Consider the following 18,561-nt stretch of genomic DNA (forward strand, 5'->3'; position numbering starts at 1 on the left):
TTCTTACCCGCCATAACATAATTGCTTCCATTATCTGTTACTACTTGAACAACATTTTTCTCTCCAATTTCCTCAACAAAACTATTTAAAAGTTCAAACACCTTCTCACCGGTCTTGGTATATTCAGAAGCATCCACACTCTTCACAAACATTGTTCCCATTGAACTATTAACCAAAAAGTTAATCAAAGTTCTACTTTTCCTATCTGTCCAACCATCAGACATAATTGAGCACCCATATTTTACTCTCTCTTCTTCATGGCCCTTCAATAAGCCCTTGGTGTATTCCAACTCTTTTTTAAGGAGTGGCACTCTTAATTCATGGTAGCTTGGTGGCTTTAAATGGGGACCATAGGTGCCAATAGCTTCAACCATCAATTTGAAGCTCTTTGATCTAGCAACATTAAATGCAATTCCATTCCGATAAAAAAAGCGAGCAATGTATTGAATTACCCTTGCTCTTGCTTCCTTGTTACAAGCATCATTTAAACTTGTTTGCCACAACCCCTTATTCAATTTGATACTTTCTTCTGCCTTTCTAGTAAAGTGCAAATCAAGGGGACCTTTGACATTTATACCCCTCTTCTTGGAAACAGAAGTGGCTTCACTTGATGTAGATGAAGGTCTCTTAATTCTAGCAATGGCTTGGATGTCATCCTCCTCTTCATTTTCATCTACGCACTCCATATATACTTCTGAGGCAATTTTTTTACTCTCATAGGCAGCCTTCATTTCCAATTTTAGATCCTCAGGAATTTTTCTACAAGCACCTACATCGCCTTTTATTCCAAGTTGATGTCTTTTTGCTCTAGTAATTCCACCAGTAAATGTTTTCAGACAAAAATCACACGTGACACTCTTCCTATTATTTTTGTCTTTTAAGCTGTTCCACTTCCAAAAGACATCAATATTGTCACCAGTGGGCTTAAACATTTCTGTTCTAGGAGTGGGACCAGAATTGGGATTAGTTTCAGTTCCAGCAGAGATTGGTTGGCTCATGATTAAACTGATTATCAAAGACAAAGACAGCCTAATAAAAATATAATAGAATCAGAAATTAAAAAAAATATGCTGCTGAAATAGAAATAGAATTTTCTGAAATTAAAAATAAAATTTTCTGAATTAAATTTAATCAGAAATTAAAAATAAAATTTGCTGAATTAAATTTAATCAGAAATTAAAAATAAAATTTGTTGAATTAAATTTAATCAGAAATCATAAATAAATTTTTCTGAATTAAATTTAATTAGAAATCAAAAATTAAATTTACTGAATTAAATTTAATCAGAATTTAAAAATAAAATTTGTTGAATTAAATTTAATCAGAATTTAAAAATACAATTTGTTTAATTAAATTTAACTAGAAATAAAAAAAATAATCAATTGAAATAATTTAATAAATAATTAAAAAAAATATGTTGCATGCATAAAAGACAGAATCAGGGAGAATAGGAGAATACGAGAATAGAAGACAAAAGCAGGTCGGAGGAACGAGAATAGAAGACAAACGCGCGTCGGAGCTTGCGGCCACGTCGGACCTGCGTCGGACCTGGAGGCGCGTCGGAGTCGGAGGTGCGTCGGAGCTGGAGGCGCGTCGGCGATGGAGGTGCTTCGGAGCCGGAGTTCGTCGGAGCTGCACGCGTTCGCCAGAGAAGAAGAAACAATGAGAGGGAGAGACGAGAGGAGGGGTAAGTCTGAAATCGCGAGAGAGAAAGGGATGATTAGGGCAAAACAAGCCCATTGAAAAGACGGACTTACCCTTAATGAAGGGTAAGTCTGAAATCGCGCCGCGATTCCGCGTTTAGGGCCGCTCCGCTCCGCCTCCGACGCGGCCGCTCCAGCCGCTACAGAAAACCGCCACGCGACAACAGCCACATTGCGGGGTGAGGCCGCTCCGCTACGGAGCGCCGCGATAGTGGCCGCTCCGGCCGCTATTGACTACTATGAATTATACAATGAGATATTTATCTAATCCTAATAATATCAAAGGTATTTACTACAGAAATTTAATTTAGGGTTTTAATTTTAAATTTAGGGCTTCTAATTGGGATTATTTGTTATTCTATGCAAGAATGCAGCAACACTATCCAGTATTTAGCATCTCAGAAATGGAAACCTAATCTGCACCACCCCAAAAAAAAAAAAAAATAGAGAATGAAAAATCTATAGGCATACATGAGCACAGCACTAAAGAGAAACCACACAATCAAGAAAGGTTTCTAACTTCCTGCCCTCCTTTGCAAAGTATCAAATACTTCATCTAGATAAGCCCATTCCAAAGCTCCCACTAAGGACAAGTCTTTTGTTGAGAAAGTGGGATGTAATATGAATGTCTTGTTGCAGATTAGTAGGCCTCATGAGAACCTTTCTCCTGAGTTTTGTGATACAAACATATCCAACTGAGCTACAGTTTTCTTTCCCTTTTGCATTTTTGGAACAACCATTTTCGATATGTTTATGGCAGTTTCCTACATCACTGGACAAATCACCTACAAATGGAAGCATTCATACATACAGATACACACCTACACAACACCAGGCTAGACAATCATATCCAACAGAATGCAAGCCTTGTGTTTAATGTATCCGGTACAATAAAATATATATGATTTAAACAGAGATTTGCAGTTATAAACCAGAGACCTTTCATACATTTACTCGCACAAACTATCAAATGACAAATATATATAGAAAATTAGAGATACTGCCACGTGCTGCAAACCTATAGCAAAAAGAAATATTACCGGAATGCAATGTATAGACAAGCAGCCTGTACATGCTCTGATCTTCGTCCCCTGGTGAAACTCCTTTCAAGTGCTATCTTTACTAGGCATACACAATGATTCAATAAAATATCACATGAATGTATTATTAAAAGAAAGAAAGTCTGACATCACTGAAGTTAACACAGTAACATACTCTATAGAAAGCTAATGCTTGGTTGGCCATATTATCATCGTTCACTCCAAGGTTGGAACTTAAATATCTGAGATCATCATAAGCTGCAATTCCAAAGAAAATTAGCACATAAGAATGTAATCATTAAATTTAACCTACAAATATTAAATTATCATATATCATTGTGCTTTAGTGTAGAAAAGATAAATGTACAAACTTCTATTTTGTATATGTTTTCCCTATAGTTCTCATCAACTTCTCACACTATCAATGACATTGGTTATCATGATCATTGTTATAACATATTTTACTTTATCTCAATTCTCAATACAGATGTTAAACATTCAAAAGAAGAAAAACAAGAAAGAAGGTGCATATAATTAGAAGAACAGAAAATATTTAATATTAGAATAATAACATGTTCAATAGTTCCCATGTACAAGGCACCATGTACCGAATGAGAAAATCAATTTACATTATGATACTATGTAACAAAAAGAATTATTAGACCAGAAACCCAACTACATCCACATTCCATGGTATAAAATTATTAATGATGCATAACAAAGAATACCTCTATCTAAAGTCCTTTGACGTGAAGCAGAGAACTCACTCTGAACAGTTCTTACATATTGGCCTGATAATTTGCTCTGTGAAACAAACAAATTTTGGATACAATGTGAGGCAACAATGAAAGATATCAATAAAAACAACAGTATAGAAACAAGCCAACAAAATAAATTGATCATTAAAAACACTTAACTCGTATATCTCATGAGAAAAGCTGGAGATTTCAGATCTAGCTATGATTATTCAAAAAATAATTTTGTTATCAATTCGTAAGAAGAAAAGTTCTACACCAATTCCATTTCCATATCGCTTCATACGCCAGCACTTTGGGGAATCACTCTACATTATCACCTTAAAAACTGGGGAGGTTTCTCAGTACTCTTCCATTTTTATCAAGGTACACGTACCATACCCTGTAGCAATTAGTGGCTAATATTTCTGCATAGACATTAATTTCTAACACTTGTTTGAATAAGAGTTAGGAAATAAAATATTAAATTGCATTTTGAATGAAAATTTATATTGCTTGGATTGATGGATATAAAGAAGGGATTTAGGAAAGAAATAAGAAGTAATTGTAAAAGACCATATTTCTGTTTCTTGGATATTTCTGATAATTTGGGAATTGACCAGTTAACAGAATTTATCAGTTTCCTCACTTGTTAAAATGCTTCCCCTTTTATTTTCATTGCTATTTCAATGAAAGCTAGTTAGCGGCTTAGCGCATAATGATTCAAGATCAATTTTACATCATGGAAAATCCATAACCACGTTCTCTTTATTATGATGTAGTGGCTGTTGTCCTTTTGATAATTTACTTATACATTATTGTGTATTAACTTGTTTGGTAATTCATTACATGAAAAAGCTATTCGACTTCTGCAATTAGGTGTTAGACTAGTGGTAGGAACACAAGGAATTATCTAATCATGAAAATGAACTAGGCAGGACAGAAGTTGATAGACTACTTCTCATTTGTGCCATAGTTGTCTAGTGAAGGGCATTAGTGTCCAACAACCCCTTTTCTGTGTCAAATCATGCCTCAGGTAAGATGAATAATATTCAGGCGGTAACTGCAAAATTTTGACATTTTTTACCTACCAATTCACCCCAAACAAATGCATGAAATTGTTTGACTCACTCCCTTAAACTTCCCTCAAAAAAAAAACACAGTATAAGCAATAGTACCCTAAAAAAAAAAAAGTAAACAATAACAAAAGAATATTGTATAGTGAAACAGGTGGGAACAACAATCCCATACCATCAATAAGGAACAAAAATCAGCTCGCATTCCTTTGTTTAGAAGTTCTAGTACTAGTACAAGACAATGGTAAGAATTATAAATTTTATGCACATACAGCCCTTATCTCAAACACACTGGCCTAAGTCAAAAATGTGACCTCATAAGCTGAATCCCTTACCCCTAATATCAAATTCTATTCCATTCCATCTTATTTCAATCATCTGAACAATGGCCTTTACCATTCCCTCACTTACCACTATGGTCCAAAATTGGGTCAGTGACCACAATGGAGGCCACAAAATTGAAATTTTCTATGTCTCATCAATCACAATTGTGATTGCATCAATTATAGTTTTCCACAATTTCACTAATCGCAATGCAACCACATATTAAAACCAGACTTACCATCATTCCAAACCAAAGTCTACCTTACACCAAAAACCAAAGTCTACCTTACACCAACCCAAAAAAAATCATTCAAATTACCTGCCCAGACGAACTTTTCACAAAGGTTGCCTCCTGAGAAAAATGGTAGTCTTCCAACACTTTCCCACATTCGCTACAAGTCCTGAAAACATTCCAATCGCAAAAAAACTTAACATTAGCAATAACCCAATCCAACACCATATCCAAAAAGATATCAAGAATTTACAAAATACATAAATAAATTTTAACGCATAAAAGAAAGGCGGTTACTCACAGGGGACCACCATCCTCTCGACTTCCGGAAACGTTCTTCCAACAGTGATCACAATACACCATTTTTTATTTTAATTCTATGTGTCAATTGACAATTAAGTAACACTCCGCTTCAATTCGTTGCCTGTTGAATCTGCGAAATCAGTGAGAAGAAAACTAGAATCGCCAAACGCAACCAAATAAACAAGAGAATCAGTGTTGATGAAACTGTAGCTGGAAATTGACGAATCTGTGCGAGGAAGAAAATTCTAGGGCAACAGCTGCTTCAAGATTTTGCTCAAATTTTATTTTGTAGGGAGCAGGAGAAGTACCGCCATCGATCACACTATATATATAAACTAAAATAATTATCCGTTTTTCTAAAAGTTTCCCTAGTTTAATTAACTATATCTCTAATAATTACATATAAATAAATATTAAAAATTATGGATTATTATTTTTTTTTTTGGTTCGTCCCTGGAGTATCCACCGTCGACAGCAGTGACTAATCTCCTCTCTCCTCGCTACGTTGGAGATACCTCAAAGGGTGGGATAGCTGATCCCAAGATTTAACGCGGCTGCATACACAAGACAGGATTCGAACCCCTGACCTTGCTTAAGCGTGGATCAACCCCTACCGTTGAACCACACGCTTGGGGTTATGGATTATTATTTTGAAAGGATATAATTTTTTTTTACATTTAAAAAATATAACTATCTACTAAAAAGTATAAATTAAAAGGATGATTATCAAAATATATCTTACTAGAAGGGTTAAAATACTTTGTATCTCTAACAGTTCCATAGACAATGATTATATTTTTTATATATACTAACAGGAAAAAGGCACTTCATGTCTGCATTGTATTAAAAGAAAAAAATAAAAAAATAAAAAAGAAAATGAGAAGTTACTCATAAAAAAGATAATTATTGAAAAATAAACAAGATAAAATGGTCCATGTAAAAATTGAAACCAAAAGTAGTTATTGAAAGTGATATCCCTTTTATATATTAATATAGATTCATTAGTTTCAAGTTCTTAAATTTGATTAAAAAATATTTTTTTTCTAATTTTTTAAAATAAAAAGGGTATAATGGTAAATGTTCTTACCTGAGATCGGTCGAGAGGGGTGATCTGCTGGACAAGATTGGTGAGCCTCCTTTGTTAGATACGTCAGCTGCTCCGAGGTGGGGGTGGTACCTGCAAAAGAGACTCCGATGCTAAAGTTAGTATTTGATAGTATAGACGTCTCATATATATAGTGCATGATGGAAGAGCATGGGCTAAAGGCTCAACCACTAGAGCTATGGCCAGGAGATTACTTGAAGATTTGACTGCTTCAGAGCTTAGTGGGCCTAATGAGCTTGGTTGGCCCAGGGTGCTTCTCACTTGGACCTTCATTGATTAAACACCATGTTCTATTGTATCTTCTTAGTATAGGAATTTACTTTGATGTTGGTCTTGTATTTTGACCATAGAATAGGGTTTAGGCGTCTTGGGCTTAATTTTGGGTTTCTTGGACTTTGGGCTTTTGATACCCAATATTAGGCTCATTCTTCTTCTAGTAATTTTTCCTATTCATTGTATTCATTAGACCAATGTATTTCGGTCAATAGATTAGGTTTATATGTAGAATACATTAATAGGAGAAATAGATTTCATTTATGCATCATTTAGAAGTAATTTGAATTGAATTTGAGTCACATGGATGGCATGGGGTGGATCCGGCCATGTGAGCTTCAAATTCAATCCAAATCACTCCTAAATGACACTTAGATGAGGGTAGCATCCGTGTAAGCATATGAGTTGGCCTAAGTTTGAATTTCAAATTTGAATTTGAAATTCAAACTTGGCGCCAACTAGGTTTTCTAAGTTGCCGCCCAAGTTAACCTAATTCTATCCTATAAATGTAACTTTTCTCACCTTGTAACACACTTTTGAATATATGAGAATCTGAATTACTTCAGCCATTTTTAAGAGTCACCGAATCACCCAAGAGAGAACCTTAGAGAGTGCCTTCAAAATTCCCTTAGGAAAACCTAGTTTCCTTCCCTTTGAAGTGTGCAATCCCTTGAGTTCTTGAGCTTGGATGCTTCCTTCAAGGTCTTGACCTTGTCTTCAGCTGGAGAACTTCGTTCAAGGAGTTCAACAACTTAGTTCCATCTCCATTGAAGAGGATCCGAGCCTAGGAGGAGCTAAGGAGAAGAACATTCATCACTTCTTCTACTCTCCTCCATCAATTTTGGTATCAAGAGCAAGGTTCTTCAAGGAGATAAGTTTGCTTCATCCTTTTTGTGTCCGTGTTCTTCTTGTGTTCTTGTGGTTCTTCTTGTCTTGTTTGAGTTTATTTTCGGATCTATATGTTTTGAATCACATTTTGTTCCATAGATCCATTGGTTGATTGTTTTTGAATTTTCTTCCACAATCAACATGTTTAGGACCTATTAGCTTGTGCTTGTTTTGATTTAATTTGAGTCTCTCCATTCTTGTATGTGTCCGTGATTGGACTTCATGCATTTGCATTAGATTTTGGTTTTTAATCCATGTTTTGTCTTAGAGTTTGTGTGTAGTCTTTCTATGTCACAAAATTCCTTGAATAGCATGTTGACCTAATTTTCTTTGAGTACATTGTTCATATTTTGCTTTCGGTTTGTGTTCATTTGTGCCTACCTATATGTGCTTTTTCTTTTATCTTATTGTGTTCATAATTTGCTATTAGTTCTAGCAAATTTCTTTAGAGTTAGGTTTCCATTGTGTACTTAAGTTTTCAATTCACTTTCCATTGGAAAATCTTATAAAAAATTTTGTGACTTAAAATTTCAAGTGCTTAATTCTACTTCTAGTGCACTCTTTCTTGTGGATTCAATTTTAAAAAAAGTTAGAGGCTGGAAAACAGAGATAAAACAGAGCCTAAAACAAAAGAAAAGTTCTAAAGTTCAAAAGAAAAGTGTGCAAAAAGAATTCAATACAAAAACCTAAGACTAGTGCACTAGTTTCCTTGTTTTCACTTGAATTTTGACCTAATTTTTGTAGTCTTGGTTTCTATAGCTTGGAATCATAGAAAAATTAGAAAAAAAAAGGCAAACACCTTCTCTGGAGTCTTAATTTGATACTGGAAAAAGAAAGAATTAAAAAAAAATATAAGACAATTTAAAATGCAAAAGCCGTGAAGTGTTCTTGGAGAAAATTCACTTGATTCCTTGTTATTGTTTTGACTACTATTTGTGCTATACTTATCCAATTGCTTTCAATTTTTTTTTGTTTTGTTCATCTACTCTAGTACCTATCTAGGAACCTTCCTAACTGAGTTCTAGCTTTATTTGGAGTCTTAATTTTCAGTTTTACTTGTTGAACCTCTTTGGTTCTTGTCATATACACCTATTACTCTTTACTTTTGGTATAAGCTTTCCAAATTGTGCTTTATTGCTTGTCTAGTTTTCTTTCATTAATTTTCCTGTGCTGGAAGTGGCCTCAAATCCTTGCTCAAGGATCAAGCATTGCTCAACAAAGAGTAGGAAAAGTTTGGACACTAAGACCACAAAATTTGACCTAATTTAGTGACCTAGCTTTTCTTAAACTTCCTTCACTTGAGTGACCATTCCTTTCACCTTGTGAGGCAGCCACCATTAACCTCTTTGTTGTGTTTCTTTTGCAGGTCCAGGAGCATCATAATTGAAGGATTAGTGGCGGATTAAACACTTGAATAAGTGTTAGGTTTTTGAACAACAAATCCGTCACTAATTGGTCACCAAAACCGTCATTTATTGCTTTCTAGGCTAGTTTAAATTTTGCAATCTCTCTTGTATTTTAAAATCAATTTGTAAAGCTTGGAGGGAGTATTAAGAAGCTGGTCAGGTATATCTAACTCCTTGTTAGCATTCTCACGTGTAGTACTAGTGGAAGTGGCTTGAAAATTTCATATGTTTCAAGCTTCCACCTAGGGCAAACCGACTAGTTGATTATCCTTGCTTCCTTCAAGTGTTTGAACTTTAATTTTGTTTACTTTGCTGCCTTATTACGTTTAGAATTGTGTAGATTTATTTGCTCACGTTTAGTTTAGTTTCAAAAACAAACAAATTGTGAAAAGCATTCAAAATTTGTGAAAAGTTTTGGGGAATTGGAAGTACAACAAAGGAGTTTAGTGATTTCCACTTGAAAAAGCTTGGTTATTAAGTGGCTCTTTGTAGCTCACCTCCCTTGATAGTGCAATTTGTACACTTAGACTTCCAAGTGCTATTTTCATTCCTAGAAAATACCAAAAACATTTTATACCTTTTTGCATAGCATACAAATTCTTATTGTTTAATCATGAGTCATCATTCTCCAAGTAGTAGTGACTTTGATACTCCTAAAAGTTTTAAAAAAATTGTCAAGGAGGTTGAAGCACTAAAACTTTGGAAGCATGAAGAAGTACTTCAAAAACAAAAAGAAAAGATTGAAAGAGAAGTACAACTTCTTGCTTTAGAAGAAGAGATTCAAAAGATTAAGCAACAAGAAGCAAAACTTTTAAAAAAATTACATAAAAACAAAAGTCAAAAAAGTTCCTCAAAAGGTTCCACTAAGAGTTCCAATGACTCTCAAAGCCAAGAATATGATGGTAGCTTAAATATGGATGCTATCTACCAACCTAGACCTAGGAGAGTCATTAAAGAAACAAAAGTGAGGGAATCAAGGGTTGATCTCCCTTACTTTCATGGAAAAGAAAATGTGGACGCCTACTTGGATTGGGAGATGAAAGTGGAGCAAATCTTCACTTGTCATCAAGTAGGTGAGGAAAGAAGAGTTCCTCTAGCCACCCTAGCTTTTCAAGGACAAGCCATGTATTGGTGGACATCCTTGGAAAGAGAGAGAAGACTTCACAATGATCCTCCCATCACTTATTGGAATGAATTGAGGAGTGTTATGAGAAGAAGGCACATTCCTTCTTATTATAGTAGGGAGCTTATGGATAAGCTCCAAAGACTCCAACAAAAGAATATGAGTGTTGAGGAGTATAGGCAAAAGATGGAGTTGTATCTTATGAGGGCTGGGATAAGGGAGGAAGAAAGATTGACCATTGCTAGATTTTTAAGTGGTCTCAATTTTGACATAAGAGATAAGGTTGAGTTACTCCCTTATAGGGACCTTGATGATTTGGTCCAACTTTGTATAAGGGTGGAACAACAAAACTTGATAAAAAGCTCTTTTAAAGGCAAAACTCAATCTAGCTCTTATGTTAAGAAAGACTACAAGAGAGAGGGTCAATATGATTCCTCTAAGAAATTTGGCAAAGGTCTTGAAAAAGATAAAGAAAAAGAAAAAGAGAAAAATAAAAATGTTGTCACTTCTAGTAGTAAGACTAGTGACATCAAATGCTTTAAATGTCTTGGGAGAGGCCACATAGCTTCTCAATGCCCAACTAAAAAGGTAATGATTTTGAGAGGGCAAGATGTTTATAGTAGTGTTGATGAATCTAGTTCCACTACTTCAAGTGATAGTGAAGCAAGTGAGGAAGACCATCCAATTGAAAGTGCATATCCTTGTGATGGTCAACTTCTTACGATTAGAAGGCTTCTAGGAAGCCAACCTCATGAGTCTCACCTTTCACAAAGAGAGAATATTTTTCACACAAGGTGTAAAATTCTTAATAATGTTTGTTATCTCATTGTGGATAGTGGGTCTTGTTGCAATTGTTGTAGTACAAGGTTGGTGGAGAAGCTTGGTCTTACTATTATTCCCCATCCGAAACTATATCAACTTCATTGGATTAATGAAGATGGGGATATCAATGTTGATAAACAAGTGAAAGTCAAGTTCTCTATTGGTAACTATGAAGATCAAGTGGTATGTGACATAGTTCCAATGAAGGCTTGCCATATTTTGTTGGGAAGGCCATGGCAATTTGACAAGAAAACCATGCACAATGGCCTTACCAATGAAATCACTTTCACTCATAAAGAAAAGAAATTTGTACTTCATCCTTTGTCTCCTTCACAAGTGATAGAGGATCAAGTACAAATGAAAAAGAAAAGAGAAGAAGAAAAAAAAAACTTGATTAAAAAAAAAGAGAAAAAGCATAAAGCTTCAAAGAAGAAGGAAGAGAAATCTTTTTCTATAGAAGGAATTCAACAAGAAACTTTAAAACAAACCCTAATTGTTGAAAAACCTTCTTACCTTCTTCTTTGTAGAGGTGTGCTTAAGTGTTATAATTTAAACATTGAGCTTAGTTCTTTACCTTCTCAAATTTCTCATTTATTAAAAGAATTTGATGATGTATTCCCTATTGATGGTCCAAAGGGCCTTCTTCCTTTTAGGGGTATAGAACATCAAATTGATTTTGTGCCTGGGGCTAGTCTACCCAATAGACCAGCCTATAGGACAAATCCTCAAGAAACTAAGGAGATAGAGAACCAAGTCCAAGAACTTTTGGATAAGGGGTGGGTGCAAAAGAGTTTGAGTCCCTGTGCTGTGCCTGTATTGTTAGTGCCCAAGAAAGATGGAAAATGGAGAATGTGTTGTGATTGTAGGGCCATTAACAATATCACAATCAAGTACAGGCACCCAATCCCTAGACTTGATGATATGCTTGATGAATTACATGGTGCTTCTATATTTTCTAAAATTGATCTTAAAAGTGGTTATCACCAAATAAGAATTAAAAAGGGTGATGAGTGGAAAACTGCTTTTAAGACCAAATTTGGATTGTATGAGTGGCTAGTTATGCCTTTTGGTTTAACTAATGCACCAAGTACATTCATGAGGCTTATGAATCATGTCTTAAGAGAGTGTATAGGAAAATTTGTTGTTGTTTATTTTGATGACATCTTAATCTATAGTAGGTCTCAAGATGATCACTTAGGACATCTTAGAGAAGTTATGATGATCCTTAGGGAAAACCAATTATTTGCAAATCTTGAAAAATGTACTTTTTGTATGGATCATGTGGTTTTCCTAGGGTTCATTGTAAGCAAAAATGGGGTTCAAGTGGACCCCGAGAAAATCAAAGCCATTCAAGAGTGGCCCAAGCCTAAAAATGTTAGTGATGTTAGGAGTTTTCATGGACTAGCAAGTTTTTATAGACGATTTGTGCCTAACTTCTCTAGCATTGCTTCACCCTTGAATGAGCTAGTCAAAAAAGATATTTTATTTGATTGGACTTTAAAGCATGACCAAGCATTTCAACTTCTTAAGGATCAACTTACTAATGCACCCATTTTAGCTCTACCAAATTTTGAAAAGACTTTTGAGCTAGAATGTGATGCATCAGGAGTTGGCATAGGAGCTGTGTTATTGCAAGGAGGACACCCCATTGCATATTTTAGTGAAAAACTAAAAGGTGCCTCCCTCAATTACCCTACCTATGACAAGGAGTTGTATGCATTGGTTAGAGCCTTACAAACTTGGGAACACTACCTTGTGTCCAATGAGTTTGTCATTCATAGTGACCATGAGTCACTTAAGTATTTAAGAGGTCAAGGTAAGTTAAATAAGAGGCATGCCAAATGGTTAGAGTTCCTTGAACAATTTCCATATATCATTAAATTCAAGAAAGGAAAATCAAATGTTGTAGCTGATGCTTTATCTAGAAGACATACTTTACTTGTGTCTCTAGGTACTCAAATTCTTGGATTTGATAATATTAGGGAGTTGTATGAGGAAGATCTTGAGTTTGGTGATAATTATAAAAAAATGTCAACAAAAAGCTTTTGATGGTTTCTATATGGTTGAGGGGTACTTGTATAAAGAAGGAAGGTTATGCATACCCCAAGGATCCATTAGGAAATTATTAATTAAAGAGAGTCATGAAGGTGGGCTTATGGGGCACTTTGGTGTTGAGAAAACCCTCAGTTTGCTAAAAGAAAAATTTTATTGGCCCCATATGCGAAAAGATGTCCAAAGGCATTGTTTTAGATGTTTGGCTTGTTTACAAGCTAAGTCTAAAGTAATGCCTCATGGTACATACACACCTTTGTCTGTTGCTTCTTCTCCTTGGGTAGATATTAGCATGGATTTTGTGCTAGGTTTGCCTAGAACTCCAAGGGGAATGGATTCTATCTTTGTGGTAGTGGACCGTTTTAGTAAAATGGCTCATTTTATTCCATGCCACAAAGTAGATGATGCAAGCAACATTGCAAAACTCTTCTTTAGAGATGTGGTTAAACTCCATGGGCTTCCTAGGACTATAGTTTCAGATAAAGATACAAAGTTCCTAAGCCACTTTTGGCGTGTCTTGTGGTCAAGACTAGGAACCAAACTCCTCTTTTCAACTACTTGTCATCCTCAAACAGATGGCCAAACTGAGGTAGTGAATAGATCTCTGTCAACTATGCTTAGGGCAGTCCTAAAGGGTAATCACAAATCTTGGGATGAGTTTTTACCTCATATTGAATTTGCCTACAATAGGGTAGTTCACAAAACTACCAATATTTCTCCTTTTGAGGCTGTATATGGGTTTAATCCTTTAACTCCTTTGGACTTGATACCTCTTCCTAATGTTGAACAATTCATTCATAAGGAAGGGGCTTCAAGGGCTGATTTTGTTAAAAAACTTCATGAAAAGATTAAAACTCATATTCAAAATCAAAACGAGAAGTATGCCAAGCAAGGAAATAAAGGCAAGAAACCTATGATCTTCGAGGAAGGAGATTGGGTTTGGCTTCATTTAAGAAAAGAACGTTTTCCAAATCAAAGGAAGTCCAAACTCAGTCCTAGAGGAGATGGTCCTTTTCAGGTCTTACAGCGTATCAATAATAACGCTTATAGACTTGATTTACCCTCTGATTATGGAGTCAACACTACTTTTAATGTTAGTGATCTTAAATCTTTTGTAGGTGCTAGTGATGATGAGGAAGAGTCTTCAGATTCGAGGACGAATCCTTCTCAAGAGGGAGGGAATGATGGAAGAGCATGGGCTAAAGGCCCAACCACTAGAGCTATGGTCAGGAGATTACTTGAAGATTTGACTGCTTCAGAGCTTAGTGGGCCTAATGGGCTTGGTGGGCCTAGGGTGCTTCTCACTTGGACCTTCATTGATTAAACACCATGTTTTATTGTATCTTCTTAGTATAGGAATTTACTTTGATGTTGGTCTTGTATTTTGACCATAAAATAGGGTTTAGGCGTCTTGGGCTTAATTTTGGGTTTCTTGGGCTTTGGGCTTTTGATACCCAATATTAGGCTCATTCTTCTTCTTGTAATTTTTCCTATTCATTGTATTCATTAGACCAATGTATTTCGGTCAATAGATTAGGTTTATATGTAGAATACATTAATAGGAGAAATAGGTTTCATTTATGCATCATTTAGAAGTAATTTGAATTGAATTTGAGTCACATGGATGGCATGGGGTGGATCCGGCCATGTGAGCTTCAAATTCAATCCAAATCACTCCTAAATGACACTTAGATGAGGGTAGCATCCGTGTAAGCATATGAGTTGGCCTAAGTTTGAATTTCAAATTTGAATTTGAAATTCAAACTTGGCGCCAACTAGGTTTACTAAGTTGCCGTCCAAGTTAACCTAATTCTATCCTATAAATGTAACTTTTCTCACCTTGTAACACACTTTTGAATATATGAGAATCTGAATTGCTTCAGCCATTTTCAAGAGTCACCGAATCACCCAAGAGAGAACCTTAGAGAGTGCCTTCAAAATTCTCTTAGGAAAACCTAGTTTCCTTCCCTTTAAAGTGTGCAATCCCTTGAGTTCTTGAGCTTGGATGTTTCCTTCAAGGTCTTGACCTTGTCTTCAGCTAGAGAACTTCGTTCAAGGAGTTCAACAACTTAGTTCCATCTCCATTGAAGAGGATCCGAGCCTAGGAGGAGCTAAGGAGAAGAACATTCATCACTTCTTCTACTCTCCTCCATCAGTGCACGTACCTTAATGTGAATTAGGGTTTTCCTCTTAGGTGAGGGTAAGGTTGATCTAGCCTGAGATTGGCTGCAGCCCGATAGACAATGGGCCTTTGCTCTGGCCGATGTCACATAGCGTCTATCCGATGTCGTTTAGTGCTTTAGTGTCGAGCTCAAGCTCGGTGCCTCAACGCAGATAGTACACTAGCCCCCCGAGCTTTGAAGACCTCGGGTTGAGGAGCTGATATCGAGTATGGTGGAAGGTCGCGACTGTTCGTCTCTACCTCTTGGACGAAATGCCACGTGTCATAAAGTGTCGTTTCGTTTCCCGAAACGCATGGGCGGCTTGTAATGAAGAATTGAGGCTTGTAATGATGGGATGCACCTTGTCATTATGAGCCTATTAAATGCGTTGCCCCTTTTGTCGTTTTCCACATATTTTCAGAAAAAAGACTTAGCCTCTTTCTCATTTGCACACTTAGTTTCCCATTCGCGCTTGCTTTTTTTTTTCATGTATTTTCTTCTCCGTTCCTCTTCTCCGTCGTCGTTTCCAGCAAAGCCTTCGCCGTCGGTTGTCTTGTCATTTGTTCAAGGACTACCAGGTACTTCTTCTCCTTTGTTTCCATCTTCCCTTTCTGTTAGTGTTGCTGTGAGTGATGGCCAGTGAGGGTGGTCATTCCCCTTAGGGCCGCTCCTGGACAGGCCAAGGGGAAGGGTAAGGCAAAAATGGTTACCGCTAACAACGACCCTCAGAAAAAGAGGGGGGTAACAACCCCAAGGACTCACATCCCGCCATCTCTGTCGCTGGGTATGAGTGGGTTAGGGGAAATATGGGTGGCTTCGAGAGTAGGTTTAGGTCTTACCATGATGTGAACTCTGTGTACATTTCACTCATGATTATTAGGTCGCCCATTTCCGACCTCATCCGTGTTGAGCCTTGCCAACCTGGAGAGCGTGTGTATATGGTGGGCACTGTAAATACCCCATTCTTTTACATATACCGCTGTTTATTTAGGGACCTCGGTGTTTGCTTTCCTTTCACCGAGTTTGAGTGTGGGTTTCTCATGTTCGTAAATGTGGCCCCCTATCAGTTGCATCCCAACAGTTGGGGATTTTTGTAGGCCTTTCAAGTTTTATGCTCGGCCTTGGGAATAAATGCCTCTTTACCTGTCTTCCTTCACTTCTACCAACTTAAGTTGGGCGAGCCTCCTCTTGGCTAGGTGTCTTTGAGTGGGAGTAAAGTTGGGTGTTGTTCCAACTTTACTCCCTGATGGCATCCTTGTTAGCATTGATGGATTGATTGATCAATGTGAGGACACCTTGACTCCTTGGATCAAGTTCTTCAAAGGTGGCATCTTGTTTAGAGAAGGAATATGGTGGAATGGATAAAAATGGAGAGTGTGAGTGAAGTGTTTGATGAAAGGTTTGAGAGGGCACTCTAGGATTTGGCTCACTTCAAGGTAGATGAAGGCCACTTCTAGGGTTTTGCTCTCAAGGTGGAGATAGGATGGGAGGTGGCCGAAAATAGCCAAGGTGACTAAGGATGATACAAAGGCAAAATGCTCTCTTTATATTCAATTTCCAAAGTATTTACAAGGTGTGGTGCATTGGGTATTTATAGGAGTGGGAGGCATTTAGGGTTGCATTTGGAGAATGCATGGCCGAAATTCACAAGGAAAATGCACTCCAAATGAAATGCAAATTAACCCTAGATGTAACTTGGTGGCCAAGGATGGAATCTTTGGGTTTAGATTGGCTATATCTAGGTGCATGATAAGACCATGCAACCTTTGCCCTCCACTTGGGCTTAAGCCTTTCTAACACCAAAAATAGGTTCAAAAACACCAAAAAATGAGTCACCTCCTAATTTAAAACCCTAGCCCAACATTAAAACCCTAATCATCTAAAGCACCCCATAATACAAGGATAAAATGGGAAATACAAAAGAAAATAAATTCTAAGTCCTAAACACCCCAAAATACAAGGGTAAAATTGGCAAATAAAATAAACCTTATACTAATGAGGCTTAGGAAAGAACTAATACTCTATGATCATGAGGAGAGTGTTCCTTGGTGTGTGAGCTCCCTCCTCCTCTTCAACTCTCCTAGCCATGGACCTAGTGATGGGGCCCACATGTGTCCTCAAGGATGGTCCTCCATCATCCCCTCCTTCTTGAGAAGCATCTGTTCTTAGATTAGAATCTTCATCCAAATCCTCAGCTCCTAAAAATGGTGTGAGATCACATACATTAAAAGATGATCTAATGCCATACTCAAAAGGAAGGTCTAATTTATATGCGTTGTCATTTATTTTATGAAGAACTTGGAATGGTCCATCTCCCCTAGGGTTTAGTTTTGACATCCTTTGAGTGGGAAACCTATCCTTCCTCAAATGAAGCCAAACCCAATCCCCAACTTCAAAAGTGATTTTCTTTCTTCCTTTGTTGTTGTATTTGGCATATTTTTGTGTTTGCTTTTCAATTTGGCTCTTGATCTTTTCATGATATTTCTTAATAAAATCCGCCCTAGATACTCCTTCTTTGTGAAAAAAGGAAGGGGTATTAGGAAGGGGTAATAAATCAAGAGGAGTTATTGGGTTAAAGCCATAGACAACTTCAAAGGGTGAAAGATTAGTAGTTTTATGGACTACTCTATTGTATGCAAATTCTAGATGGGGGAGACAATTATCCCAAGTTTTCTTATTCCCTTTGAGGAGTACCCTTCTCAAGCATTTCCTCAAACACCTTCTACCCAACCTCCATTTTCGTCCATTCCATCATCATCCACCCTAAAACCTTGTACCACCTTTGAAGAACTTGATCCTTGGAGTGAGGCGTCCTCTTCCTTGTCCATCATCTCATGTCCATGCAAGTGAGGATGCCATCACTCCCAATCTTATAAGAACTTTAAGGAGGAGTTCTTTCGGATCTGACCTATAGACAATAATCCAATGACTGAGGAGGTTTTCCATGTGGGGGGAGCCGAGGTTCCCCTTCTTCTAGCAACAGAGCTCGGTTAAGTTTAACGGGTCGAGTTGTGTTCACTTGTTGGACTCGGATAAGGACGACATTGCTAATCTAGTGGAGTTGCCGCGCCCCTTGGATAGCAAGCTCGTGTTGTCCTTGGCCCGTTTGAAGAATAAAGAAAGGGGGTTGGATCGTGAGTATTTAGACGTTTTAATTGCTGGTTATTTTTTTGATTTGTGTTGTTGTCCTAATCCCTTTCTTGTTGTGCTTGTTTGCAGAGGTGATGGGCAAAAGTAAGTGGTGCAAATTGAAGGCGAGGCTTAATACCGAGGAGCCGGATGTGCCTGAGCCTGGCGAGGAGGAGGTCGTGATAGAAC

General features: G+C 37.0%; 1 protein-coding gene across 7 annotated transcripts in view; it reads right to left on the minus strand.

The window, feature by feature from the left end:
- LOC109793056 (transcription factor IIIB 60 kDa subunit) overlaps positions 1-5,724 on the minus strand; it is a 34,380-nt gene extending 28,656 nt beyond the window's left edge. The window contains exons 1-6 of one of the 7 annotated variants that reach the window (XM_083061196.1): positions 5,411-5,724; positions 5,197-5,278; positions 3,472-3,547; positions 2,919-3,001; positions 2,744-2,820; positions 8-1,005 (exon numbers count right to left, since the gene is read on the minus strand). In XM_083061196.1, coding sequence (XP_082917322.1) covers positions 8-1,005; positions 2,744-2,820; positions 2,919-3,001; positions 3,472-3,547; positions 5,197-5,278; positions 5,411-5,472 — 1,378 coding nt within the window. In that variant the 5' untranslated portion in view covers positions 5,473-5,724. Of the gene's footprint in view, positions 1-7; positions 1,030-1,459; positions 2,701-2,743; positions 2,826-2,918; positions 3,002-3,471; positions 3,548-3,660; positions 3,906-5,196; positions 5,279-5,410 lie in introns of those variants that run through there. The other 6 variants (XM_083061191.1, XM_083061214.1, XM_083061209.1 and 3 more) reach the window with 6 other exon arrangements.
- Between the last annotated feature and the right edge of the window lie 12,837 nt (positions 5,725-18,561).

Source organism: Cajanus cajan, chromosome 1 (assembly GCF_000230855.2).
Source record: "Cajanus cajan strain Asha chromosome 1, NIPB_CcT2T_4, whole genome shotgun sequence".
Taxonomy (NCBI): domain Eukaryota; kingdom Viridiplantae; phylum Streptophyta; class Magnoliopsida; order Fabales; family Fabaceae; genus Cajanus; species Cajanus cajan.